Source organism: Sus scrofa, chromosome 15 (genome assembly GCF_000003025.6).
Source record: "Sus scrofa isolate TJ Tabasco breed Duroc chromosome 15, Sscrofa11.1, whole genome shotgun sequence".
Lineage (NCBI taxonomy): Eukaryota > Metazoa > Chordata > Mammalia > Artiodactyla > Suidae > Sus > Sus scrofa.
The window spans coordinates 44,237,243-44,251,078 of NC_010457.5; the positions used below are offsets into that span (position 1 = coordinate 44,237,243).

The window sequence follows — 13,836 nt, forward strand, 5'->3', positions numbered from 1 at the left end:
TGTGAATCTGTTCTTGTTTTGTAGATAAGTTCACGTCATATTTTAGATTCCACATATAGGTGATATCATATGATATTGGTTTTGTCTTTCTGACTTACTTCTTTTAGTAAGATGGTCCTAATTGTATCCATGTAGCTGCAAATGGCATTATTTCATTCTTTGGTATGGCAGAGTAATATTCTATTGTATGTATGTACCGTAGCATCTTTATCCATTCATCAGTCAATGGACATTTAGGTTGTTTCCATGTCTTGGCTATTGTGAATAGTGCTGCTGTCAATATAGGGATGCATGAATCTTTTGGAATTATAGATTTCTCCAAATATATGCCCAGGAATAGGATTGCTGGACCATAGAGCAATTCTATTTTTAGCTTTTTGAGGAGCCTCCTTACTATTTTCCGTAGTGGCTGTACCAATTTACATTCCCACTGATAGTAAAGGAGTGTCCCCTTTTTGCCACACTTGAGAGTGTTATATTTTGAAAAGGGATTCAAAGTCTTCAGATGACACTTTGGGGTATTTTGGAATATAGATTCCAATGTGTGAGTTTGGGAAGAAAAACAACTGTTTATTGAACAATTACCTGATGCCAGATGTAAACACATCATATAATCTTCATAAAATAATAAATACTACTGTTATTCCCATTTTATAGATGATAAAATCAAGACAGAAAATTTGAGTGACTTAGACGAATCATACAGCTAATTATATAGGTGAAGTCTGGATTTGAACCTGGTCTGGTTCCAGAGCCCACATTCTTACAAATCATGCTAAATATGAATATGGTAGTAGGTGCTAAAATACTGCTTCCAACATACCATTTAATTCAGATTATAAACTTTAAAATTTGCTATATATCCAGCACAAATGAACATCTCCTCAGAAAAGAAAATCATGGACTTGGAGAAGAGACTTGTGGCTGCCTGATGGGAGAGGGAGGGAGTGGGAGGGATGGGGAGCTTGGGCTTATCAGACACAACTTAAAATAGATTTACAAGGAGATCCTGCTGAATAGCATTGAGAATTTTGTCTAAATACTCATGTTGCAACAGAACAAAGGGTGGGGGGAAAATGTAATTGTAATGTATACATGTAAGGATAACCTGACCCCCTTGCTGTACAGTGGGAAAATTAAAAAAAAAAAAAAATTTGCTATATAAAGTAGTTCCATGGGGGAAAAAATGGATTCACAGTACAGTCGCTAGTATAATTTATGCAAGTAGTTACTTATCATTTGCATCTATTCTAATTTTGTGGTTGACAAAGCATCTTTAGATACATTAACTGGTTTACAACCCTGTGAGATAAGTAAATCATTAGCTTCATTTTACAGATGAAAACAGGATCGTAAAACTGGAAAACACTAGATCAGAAACTTAAACTCAGATCTTCTGATTTCTAATCGAGAATTCTTTCCACTCTACCTGTGTTAGGCAAACATTCATAACTTTTACCATATCTGTCCTCCAACTACACTGTTATTCACTTACTAATTTTCTGCAAATGGGCTCTTTGTAACTTAAATGCCTACTTAGCCTTTTCTACGCCACAATATATGTAAACTGAAGAGTTTGGCTCTTCTTTAATTTCCCAAACATTTACATTCTACTTGCTGTATTCCAAGTATCTCACAGTAAATGTTAATTCATTTAAGGCTTGTAACAACCCCGGCAGGTAGATACTACTACTGTCCATATTTTCCAGATGAAGAAACTGAAACATAGAAAGAGGTTAAATATTTTGCCCAAGGATGCATACCTGCTGTGGTAAAGCAGGATTTTTTTTTCATTTTTTTTAATTACTCAAATGAATTTATCACATCTGTAGTTGTATAATGATCATAACAATCTGATTTCACAGGATTTCCATCCCAAAGCCCAAGCACATCCCCCCACCCCCCAAACTGTCTCCTCCGGAGACCATAAGTTTTTCAATGTCTCTGAGTCAGCATCTGTTCTGCAAAGAAGTTCCGTCTGTCCTTTTTTCAGATTCCACATGTCAGTGAAAGCATTTGATGTTGGTGTCTCATTGTATGGCTGACTTCACTTAGCATGATAGTTTCTAGGTCCATCCATGTTGCAAAAAATGCTGGTATTTCGTTCTTTTTGATGGCTGAGTAATATTCCATTGTGTATATGTACCACATCTTCTGGATCCACTCCTCTGTCGATGGACATTTCGGTTGTTTCCATGTTTTGGCTATTGTAAATAGTGCTGCAATGAACATTGGAGTACATGTGTCTTTGCAAATCGTGGTTTTCTCTGGATAGATGCCCAGGAGTGGGATTTAAAGCAGGATTTGAACCTCAGAAGTCTAGCTCCCAAGGTTTGTCCTTTTAAGCCCTTAACTTGTTTGGTATATTCAATCTATTTTCTAATACCTATTAAAATAAGTACATTGGTGTTAAAGTTTAAAACATTCAGCTCTGTCCCATCTAAAGTCATCTTGCATAAAGGCTGTATTGTACCATGTGGAATATTCAAGATTACCTATAGGCTCCTGCATAGGAAAGAGGGAGCAGAGTCTGTTGACTATTGGATATGTTACTAGCAAAAATAATAACAAATGTTAGGACCCAAACTAAATACACAGAAAGATACGAGCATAATATGAAATGTAATCCTTGAAAAAACATAGTGCTTTTTTCCTAAATTTGGGAACGTTATTGTTAATAGGAATCTTAAAATGTGTCGTCTTTCCTAAAGAACTCCCTAGACAGCCTTCCTGTTTTGTGATCATTCAATTTCTGTTTAAACATTTTCAAAGTAGGAGAGCAGACAATCTGTAGAAGCCGTTTGCGTCACTGTCAATTGGCTCAAGTCTTTAGGGAAGCTTCCCTCCTGCCTTCATTCCTCCCTCCCTCCCTTCCTTCCTCCCTTCCTTCCAGTTCTTTTTGGCTACGCCATGGCGTGTGGAAGTTCCTGGGCCAAGGATCGAACCTGAGCTACAGTAGTGACAATGCTGGATCCCTAACTCACTCTGCCACCAGGGAACTCCCATAGGGAATCCTGTAGTTGATCTAAAACCTGCTTCACTAACCTCTTCATTTATTTAGGTTGGTTTCAGAACGTGTTCTGTGATTCCTTTCTTTCTCTCCCTCTCCTCCAGCCACTTCACCTTCATGGTTATGTTTGACATAAGCTAAAAATAAAATTACTTTGCCTCCCTTGAGAACTGCCCAGCTGCCTGTGGCCAGTACTTGGGGGTGGTGGTGGATGGTCATGGGAGACAGGCTAGGTTTCCATGCACACCCAGAAAAGAAATCAGCCTGCACCGCATTGCGGAGATCGTGCACACTTGCGTTTGTAGGAGTACACAATCTCACGTGTAGCAAGTACACATGAAATTGTAAAGGAGTACAGTTACTTTCCTGAAGAGAAACACAAAGATTTTCTCAAAGCAATTCATAGGTTTTGCTTAAGACATGGCATGATTGGAATAACTCCCCAATCTCTCAAGCTACCTACTTAAAGGGACAGTCATCGTGTGTGTGTGTGTGTGTGTGTGTGTGTGTGTGTGTGTGTGTGACTCCTCCTGAATTCATTACAATTAGTCTCTTCCATCTCAGAGTCATTTATAAGAGTTGGGTTCTTCAGTTAAAATATTTTCTTAATTTCTCATTTTTTGAACTGTAGGAAGTAAAAGATTAAAGCCAGAGAAGGACGGAAAGATGGGAGAGCTCAGGCTTTGCCATCTCTGTCTCTCACATTTTAATATATTTGTATCTTACAATGATATTCTCCTGTTCTGCAGGCATTTCCTATTCAAAACAGGAACAGGGACAACGCCACTGTTCAGTACTGCAACCCCAGGATACACTATGGCATCTGGCTCTGTTTACTCACCGCCTACCCGGCCACTACCTAGAAACACCCTATCAAGAAGTGCTTTTAAATTCAAGAAGTCTTCAAAGTACTGTAGCTGGAAATGTACCGCCCTGTGTGCTGTAGGGGTCTCAGTGCTGCTGGCAATACTCCTGTCCTATTTTATAGGTAAGAACACATTTCTAGAACTCTTTCATCTGTCAGTCGGGATGTTAGATTATTGTTTGGGTGCTTTTATTTATTTATTTGGTCCAAGAGTGTATTAGGAGGTTATATGTCGTGAGCGAGAGGTTGGTACTAATATATTGTAAATCGCAGAGTATTTTCCATGTGTGTAGATAAGTGGAAGAGCTGCATTTGCGGAAGGAACAAGGGCTGGACACATGAGAGCGTCCACTGGTGTTGGGCTTACCCCCTCCCCCCGTGAGACATGGGCGGTTCTAGGACATTTCGTGTCCAGGAAATAATCCTGCGCTTGCAGGAATCTCCTTCAGTGCAGAGTCAATAGGGAGCTCTCTGCTGCCTGTGGTATTACCCATCTTTCAGCCAACTCAGCTGTCTGAATGTAGAGCCCATCACTCAGGACCGTCATCTGGTACTCAGAAACGCTCTCCTGAGAACCGTGCCTCTGTAAAACCATGACTGGATTATGTACTCGTTTCTCTCTGTGGGTTTTCCAGCTTTTCGGGTGTGGTATCAATCTCGTTTTTTGTTTGTTTGTTTAATTGTCACCAAAGGATGGAAACTGCTAAGAGAAGTTGTAAATAGGCCTTTTCTTTAACTGGTTCGGAAGCTAGATGAGCCTTCCAACTATTGGAACATGGCTTACTTGAATGTCAGAAAGGACCACTCTGATTTTGAGCTGCTTCGAAGTGGAGGGGAAGGCCCAACACATTGAAATGCAAACAGTGTCCACTGAGATAAATCACAGGCAACGTTTGGCCCACAAGAACAACAGCCAATGATGCATCCCCAAGTTTATAAAGCAGTTCGTGATGTAAAATTCTGTAACCGAGGAAGAGGACTGCAGGGCTGTATGTAGACTAATATGATGCTTTTGCAGTGAACTGGTTTCTAGTGTTCGCTCCCGTACTCCTTAGTGAAAAATTATGCCTTTGGAAAGGGAAATAACCATTTCAAGCCACAGCATTTAAGAGAAAAATAGAATTGTAGAGCATGAAGGAGCTTTAGAGAGAATGGAATCAGGGATGGAACTATGAGGCATGTTGCATAATATGACTTCTGACTCTTTGACTGGGGCTGACAGTGCTAATGAATCCGGGCACTCTTTCTCACTGAACCTGCACACAGCCTCGTTATCCTCATCACAGTGCCTCGTACAGCCGCTGTCCATCAGCGATGAAAGCAATGGGAAACCTCGCTGTCATCTTTCAATCTGAGTTAACTCCCTCCTTGTAAAAGTGGTCAGACCAGGTACCAAAAAGGTTCTCACTTGGCCAAGATCATACACTAATGGTACAGTGCTGTGCCGTTTTCATAAGCCTCGAAGTCCACGAGGACTGTCACAACAACAGAAATCGGTATTCACAGGCAGATTTCTAAGAATTCAGCTAGAAAATATCCAGCCGTTAAGAGCATCTCTTCTGGTTAACTGGATACATTATTTGTAACTGTCAGCCGTGTGCTGCCAGAGCATTTTAAATGGCTTCTGAAATGTACCAGTCAAAAATGCGATGTGATAAATTAAGCATATGTATTTGTAGAGGATTTTTTTTTTTTTTTACCACAGCACATGCCAAACAGATAGATAAGTACTATGCAAGGTTGGAATTCAGTGTATGTAATTCAGTGTCTGTGTTGTTTGATGTGTCTTTGAACAGTCTTCCTATCACAAGTGCCTGGGTCCTACCTGTTGTTAACTATTTGGAATATCAGCCCTGATGCGATTTAATTTTATTTACATTGCATGACTGGGGGAAAAAATGGCATGTTAATGTGAGGTCAGATCACCTTGTACATTTGTGAGCCTTGTACTTTTTTCAAGTATCCATCAGTGAATATCAGATTCCTAAATAAAAACTCCAAAATGTTCCTTTTTTTCAAATTACCTATTTTTACTGTTGAGTGGTTAGAAATCCACTTTGTGTCTGCTGGTGCCACCATCATAAATGTTTTCCTTCGGTTTTATCTTTCTCCAATGGAAGCATATAACTTACATAGTTAATATACTCACGTGCTCTTATCAATTCAACAGATATTGGTTGAACATTTGTTAGGATTTAGTTACTGTGCTGGAAATTAAGAAGATACAATCCAAGTGTCATCTGGCAAAATTGCTTTTATCATCAAAGAATTATCTCATGATTTTATTGCTTTTTTTTTTCTTTTGTCTTTTAGGACCGTACACACAGCATATGGAGGTTCCCAGACTAGGGGTCGATTTGGACCCCTACGCCACAGCCACAACAACATGGGATCCGAGCCTCATCTGCAACCTACACCGAAGCTCACGGCAATGCCAGATCCTTAACCCATTGAGCGAGGCCAGGGATCGAACCCACATCCTCGTGGATACTAGTCAATTTCACTAACCTCTGAGCCACAACGGGAACTCCTTTTATTGCTTTAACTAAACACAAATTTATTTAGAATTTCACTAGTCTTCCTGTGCTTAACTCGTACACTTTCATGATGAATTTTTCTGTTGTTTAGATCAGGCAAAGAATTTCATTTTTCGATCATTTAGCTGGTAAATCTTTTCAAGAGTGAAGATACTTCCTTTACCCTTAGAAAGAAGAATAGGGCACTTCTCTCCAGGAAAGCTGTCCTTTCTATTGAGTGTGCATGTAAAGCAGAGACTGAGCTGTCCAGCCCCATCAGGCTGATAAACCCCAGAATCGATGGGGAGACCAATGTCATCATCAGATTGACCTCACAACCTTTCACAGAGTGCAGCCATTCCTAAATTTTCTTCTTTCTATTCCCTTAAAGGTCCCCCTTCCCTCATATTGACAATCAGTATAAAGTCAGAGCCCTAAGAAATAGGTAAAATAAAAGACTTGAGGAAATCTTTCTCTCCTAGAATTTTCTTTTTCACCTTCCAGTAAGGTCATGAGAAGTTATGAGACTGTCACATTCATTAACAAGTTTCTCCTCTAGGATAAAATTCTCTCAGGATAGCCCAAAAGGGAGAGAAAGCGGCAAGCTTAGCTGTTTGGTTGTTTTCCCTATCCCTGTAAAGAAGTTTCAAAGAAGAAAGAAAGGCTGAAAAAGAAAGTGAGAATTAATTCCCATAGGTCATTGTTAGCTCTTTGCAAGGTAACTGCTGTTAACTTTTTGCTGTCTACCCTTTCATATATTTTTCCATGCATATATGTACACCTGGAGTTCCATCTTTTTCATGCATTTGTACCAGGCTTTCTCATTTATCATTCATTAAATATCCATCCTTTAGCAGTTGTTCTTAATTAACCACTTTTTTAAAATGCAGTGACCATTTTCTTAGGCATATAAATGTGTGCGTGTATTTGTGTGTGCCTGTGTGTTCAGTCGATCAAACTTTGATCAGAAAAATTCTCTGAAAGAAATTTTCTGTGCCAAAGTGTGGGCATGTCTTAAATTTTGCAAACCGTGGCCAGTTTGCACAACTGTTTGTACCCTCAGTTTACACAACTACCAATGCTACATAGTATTAATATTCTTAATCATTGTCAATCTCTTAAAACATTTTATTGTTGTTTTCATCTACTGCTAGTACTATCTTTTCAAATATTTATTAACCGTTTGTATTTTTGTGTTTCTGTGTACAAATAGCCTAGTTTTCCCTATTTTTCTCTAGGGGCTTTTTGTTATGTTGGGTTTTTCGTTTTTGTTTTTTGGCGTGCAAGTGTTTATTAAGGATATGAATCATTTCTTCTATGTTACATATTCTTCCAATTCATTATTTAGTTTGTTTATAGTTGTCTTGCTATATACCATATAGAATTTTTAAGTAATCAAAGTTATCCATTTTTTCCTTGTAATTTCTAGTGTTCACATTATACCTTCAAAATTCTTATTTTACTCCAAGTATTATTTTTTTTTAATTCATTTAACTTTTCTTCTGGTACTTTTATGGGTTTTCAGTAACCATTTTTAGGTCAACATTTTTCTGGGCACTCGTGTTAGAGGTTCATTTTAGCTCTTCATTCTGGAAGTTCTCAGTCAAGTGATAAAGACATGTATGCAAACACGCTTTGAACAATATGTGCTTTCCTAGCAACTCTGACCTGAATGAGCAAAAAATAGAAAGGAAAGAAGGAAATGCCTACCCCTAGCTGAAGATGTTGGAGAAAGACTTGTTCTAGAGGTGATGCTTGCAAGGTGCAAAGGAGTTCCACTCCCTAGGCTTGACATCAGAATGACATCAGAATGGCTGGTTGGAGATCACCTTGAGAAGAGGTCAACCAGGACATTGAAAGGAAGAAGCGTGAACTGTCCAGAGTTGTGCACGTGGGGTTCATGGTGTACCAGCACTGGGTATGAACTGCCTCCTTGAATTTTCACAACTCCATGAATTTTATCTCCGTTTAACAAATAAGAATCTGCCGCTTAGAGAGGCACTTTGCCTGAAGTCACACAGCCGACAAAACAGTGAATGCTGGATTGAAAAACTACCAACAATCCCAGGACACTACCCTGCCTCCCATGAGGATTTTGAAGAACTGAAGATAGAGAAGAAACTAAAGGAATTGAAACATAGTAATAAAAAGTATCACAATTATGTTTTTAAAGATTGTCCTGGTGGCGTTCCAGAATATGCAATTTGAAGACAGAAAGTCCAGATTTGTGCTTTTTAGACTTGAATATGCCCAGGAATCTATATGCCCAGGAATCACTTGGGGATCTTGTGTGTCCTGATTCAGCAGATCTGAAGTGAGAATCAAATCTGCATTTCAGACAGGCTCCAGGTGATGCTGCTGTGGCCCATGGCCAACACTGTCACATGAGAGCTTTGATGATGGAAATGCTTCTATACTGTCCAGTTCAGTAGTCTCTAGACACATGTGGCTGTGGAGCCCTTGGAAAGTGGCTGGTGCAGCTAAGGAAACTGGAGTTTAACTTTTATGATTGTTAATGAATTTGAACTCAGACAGCTTCATATGACTAGTGGCTACTATTTGGACAGGGCAAATATAGACAACTTCTTATATAACTAGGAGGGAGGTCATGAAGCCATGTGGGGATATAGGAATGAGCAGAATTGAGAAACTAAAGCCAATTCAAAGTAGAATAGACATGCCATGATTTATTATGATAAAAGTCAAATGTTTAGGCCCATACATGTGGCAGACTTCTTTTCAGCAGTGACACGTGATTTTCTTTAGGTTACTTAGTTCCCAATTAAAATCCTCCTCTAATGCATGATTCTTTATGTTGGTGTGCCTTTGTTCAATGAAAATTCTAAACACAAAGGGCAAATTCAATGACAACAGTTAAAGAGCGCCCCCTCCAAAAAAGTCCCACTTTTCCTGGTCCCTAGTTTACCTATTCTTTTTTCTAAAAACTGAAAATTATAAAAATGAGCAGTAGCCAGCAGTTGTTCACCTAAGAGTGAGTAGACGAGAAACACTCTGTTGGTTAATATTGCTTCTGCATCTACCCACAGTTACAGGATAAGGAGAAGTTTTGACTATTGTTCTTGACTCACAGAAGGTTCTTTCTTCTAGGTGGGAGAAACCCAGAAATTTTGATGTTCTACACATTGAAATACACCCAGAAATCCTATCTGAAAGTGTAAAATTATTGAAATGTTGTTACATCCAGGTCAAAATATGTTAGAAGTACTATGTTAACACCAGTCAACACTGCAACAAAGTCAAGTCAAACTTCAGATAACGCTATTATGGATGTTAAACCTCATTAACATGACCATATACTAGAGTTGCACCAAAAGTATTTGCATATGTTCTTTAAATTTAAGGAAAACTAGAGAAAAAAATTTATCAAAACATATTATGCTAGCATATTTTCTCAATTTGGTGCCCTTTTGGCTAAGTCTATCCCAACCAGCAATCCGTATGATAAGGTTTTTTTGGTAACGGTTTTAGTGATACAATTCACATACCATATTGTTCACCTATTTAAAGTGTACAATTCAGTAGTGTTTAATATAGTCATACAGTTTTGCACCCATCACCACAAACAATTTTATTTATTTACTTATTTTTTTGGCCGCACCTGCTGCATAAAGAAGTTCCTGGGCCAGGGTTCAAATCTGAGCCTCAGCTGCAAACTACAGCTGCAAACTACTCCACAGCTGCAGCAATGGCAGATCTTTAACCCACTGCACCAAAGAAGGATCTCCCACAATCAGTGAAAACACTTCCATCACCTGTAAAAAGAGCCCCCGTCTCCTCCATAAACAGACACCTCGTGTTGCCCTCCAAACTTCCCATAGTCTTTTTTTCTACAAAAATCTGTACTTGTAAGGAGCTGGCTTGTGAACTCATTTTCCCAGTGACAAGAAATAAGTCAGTATTATTTTTCTCATGAACTTCTGACATATGCTGCTAACCAAAGAACTGCTCACATTTTCAATATTCCTTTTCATTTAAAAAAAATACATCTGTAGTTATTTATTTCCTTTGAACAGCTGCTACCAACTGATTCCTAAAATAGCTCTTGTCATATGTCTGCTAAAAAGCCTGTTTAACAACATAAGCATTCCCTAGATCTAGCAAAACATAACCTGTCGAATCCAAGTTCATGGCAGTTATGATTCCTTGGCAGTTATCTGTCCTACTTCTATGTCTATTTGCATTTTATGAACATTTTTACCTCTCCGTGTCCCTTGAAATTGATTATGGTACTAGCTCTATATATGCAACTCAGGGTCAGGAGGAAAAAGAAGCCAGCCCTATATGCTTCGTGAAAAACCAGCCATTTAAATGTATATGGCAAAATAAAATGTGTGGTGACAGTCTTTTTTCTTTTTGGACATGTCTTTGTAGTAAGAATGCTGTTTTATTAGGTTATAGAACACAGCCAAACAGAATTATTTACCATTGTTCACTATAACTTCTTCCCTTAATTCCTAGTTGCCTTACATTCAGAAAATGCATTTTGTCTGAGATGTAATCGGTAGCATTTTGATACCAATGTCATGTCATCACATTGTAGACAAAAATATATTGCTAGTATTTTAGAAGACTGAACATCGTAAAGTAAAAATTTTAAATTAGTATATCAATATTTTATTTTCTCCTTGGATATGTGAAATTAGGGACATATTTAAACCTGATTCAATGGTGAATAAAGGCTCAGAATGAGTTTACCTCTCAGAAAGGAAGCATACAGTAATAGGAGAGAGCATACTACTGCAGTCTTCTGAATCTATAAACTCCAAAAGGAAAAAGTCTGCTCACAACCCATTCTGAATAAGGTTTTTTCCCTTATTAAGAATAGCACTCTGTATGGATGATGCTTTCATATATGTACATCTGTATTCCTCCAAGAACCCACAGAATATTTGCACTCTCTCTTTTCAATATGAACTCTATTAATTTGTACAAAATGTTAATTTTCTATGTCCCACATATCATATAGAAACACAGAAAAGATTTAGAGGTCACTTAAAATTCAGTTCATTTGTACAAAATATTAGTTTTCTATGTGCAGCATATCATATAGAAACACAGCAAAGATTGAGAGGTCACTTAAAATTCAGTTCCTTCTCCAGCCAACTCTATATAATCATATCACTGACTCTTGAATTGAACCTAAAGTGGGAAAATTCAATGTATTGTACACTCAAGGGTTATTTTCGACATTGTACATTTTTGTTGCTTTTTATTAGCACAAGATAAAAATGTTTAGTTTTGAGTTGATCATAATATTTTTATTACTATAGAGAAAAAAGAAATCACTAAATCACTTGTAAAATCAAGAAATTATACAAATGTGGAGAATACCCAAAAAATTTACTTTACTCTTAGCTTGGTATGAGGTCAGCTAAAGTAAATAATATGTGAGAAATACTATATTTAAGCAGATTGTTTTACCATTCATGTATAAGGATTTCCCTGACTTGAAAAACGTCCATGGACGGCAACAATAAGAAATACCTTTAAAGTCAGCTAAACTCCACTTTGTGCCATTCATAAATATCTTGTCTGTGAAATACGGGGCTGTTTTCTTGGTTTTAGGCTATCATTTTTGCAGAATGTAGCAATCTCTCCTGACTAATGACAAGTGGAGAGCATAATACAATATTTACCATTTCAGTGCTACATTGCATAAATATTTAATTGGTGTTGCATATGTCATTTGCTTTTACATTCGTGGTAGTGAGAATAGTGAGTGCTGAGAGAAATATCTACATACAGAGGAGGGAAAGGGAAAGTAACTGGCATATGTAAGGTTAAAACAGAAACTTGCTAGATTGCTAGGAATCCTAGGAATGAATTCAGCATAAAGCATCTTATGTCCCATTGAATCTGTATTCAAAGGTCTCACTGGAGAATAAAACAGATCAAATAAAATACAGATGTGTGTAGACTTTTTAATTTACTGTTCCTACGTGATCTTAAAATGTCTACAGACTATTTACACCTTTCCTTCTTCCGTAAAAAACAAGATGCCACTGTTTCTTCTTTAGTGGCTTACCAATGTAACACCAGAAAAGGAAGTGACCATTCATCTCTCCATCCATCCATTCATTCAACTTTCCTTTATTGAGACACCATGACCGATACTGCAGTGAACGACCAAACACAGCCCTTGTCCATTCACAGATTATAAATAATAAGTAGGATTATGTGTTTTGACAAATGCTGACATAAGGACAAATTTTAAGTATTACCACATAAACCTAAATGTGGCCCCAAAAATCAATTCTCAGGAATATTAAAGCCAACATTGTGATATAATAAAAATAAAATCTAGACGTGTCTGAGGGGAAAAAAAGGTTATGATGGTCATTGATTTTCTTTGTTGAATTAGTCTAGCTAGAACCCTTTTTGCAGTTAACCTCTAGAAGTGGAAAGAAATGTTACCTTGGAGATTTGGGGTAACTAGATTTAAAATTGCCACAAGAATTGATAGTCTACTTGTTTATTTTCCTTAGTTTTAGAGAACATACATTCATGCTTTAAGAATTTTATTTATAAAGTATATCCAGAAAACAGTTTTAAAACTGCTTAAAAAAAAAAAAATGAAATCTTGGCGTTCCCATTGTGGCGCAGTGGAAACCAACCCAACTAGTATCCATCAGGATGAAGGTTCGATCCCTGGCCTCACTCAGTGGGTCAGGGATCCAGTATTGCTGTGAACGTAGTTTTGGTTGCAGACGCGGCTCAGATCCCTTGTTGCTGTGGCTGTGATATAGGCTAGCAGCTATAGCTCGGATTTCACCCCTAACCTGGAAACTTCCATATGCTGTGGGTGCAGCCCTAAAAAGAAAAAAAGAAAAAAGAAAAAGAAGAAGACGTGATATCTCCAGGTTCTTTTCCAAACATTCACGAGTACTCTATTAACCTATTTTGAAGGTATTTTTAAAACATGTGTTTCCTATATTTCAAAATTTGCTTGGAGATAGTTGTTCTGCATTTGATAGCCAAAGAGGTCGGCCTGTCCCATTTCCATTATTGAGCTGGGCCTGCTCAATAAGTGGAAAGCACATTACTTTGAGAACCTTCCCTTGTGCATTCGAAGCACACATCCACACAGTGCATCAAAGAACAATTGTTTTTCAGCTAGACCTACTCATTTGTTTTCAGAGAAAATATTCAGTGTTTTTCACTGAGCTTTCCTTGAGCCGTTGGATTTCATCACTGGTGATTTATCCAGGTTTCCAAAGAGGGGAGCTCTAATGCTCCTCTCCTGGTGGCTTTCTCCATCCATGAGCCTGGCGTAGTGTTAGCTGCCTCTCTCCTGGAATTGTTTTTTTCTCCCCAGTACTTTAGCCACAGGCTCATCCTTCCTGCCTCCTCCTGCACTGGTGAGCTCTCTCCCTTCTATCACTTTCAGGAGGCCTCCTTCTGCCCCTAGGGGAGAGGAAGCCATT

General features: G+C 38.1%; 1 protein-coding gene across 20 annotated transcripts in view; it reads left to right on the forward strand.

Annotated features, from left to right (window-relative positions):
• TENM3 (teneurin transmembrane protein 3) overlaps positions 1 to 13,836 on the forward strand; it is a 2,583,558-nt gene that overhangs the window by 2,419,053 nt on the left and 150,669 nt on the right. For all 20 annotated transcript variants that reach the window (XM_021076354.1, XM_021076353.1, XM_021076364.1 and 17 more), the window contains one exon: positions 3,760 to 3,998. In XM_021076354.1, the coding sequence (XP_020932013.1) occupies positions 3,760 to 3,998 (239 nt within the window). The remainder of the gene's footprint in view (positions 1 to 3,759; positions 3,999 to 13,836) is intronic.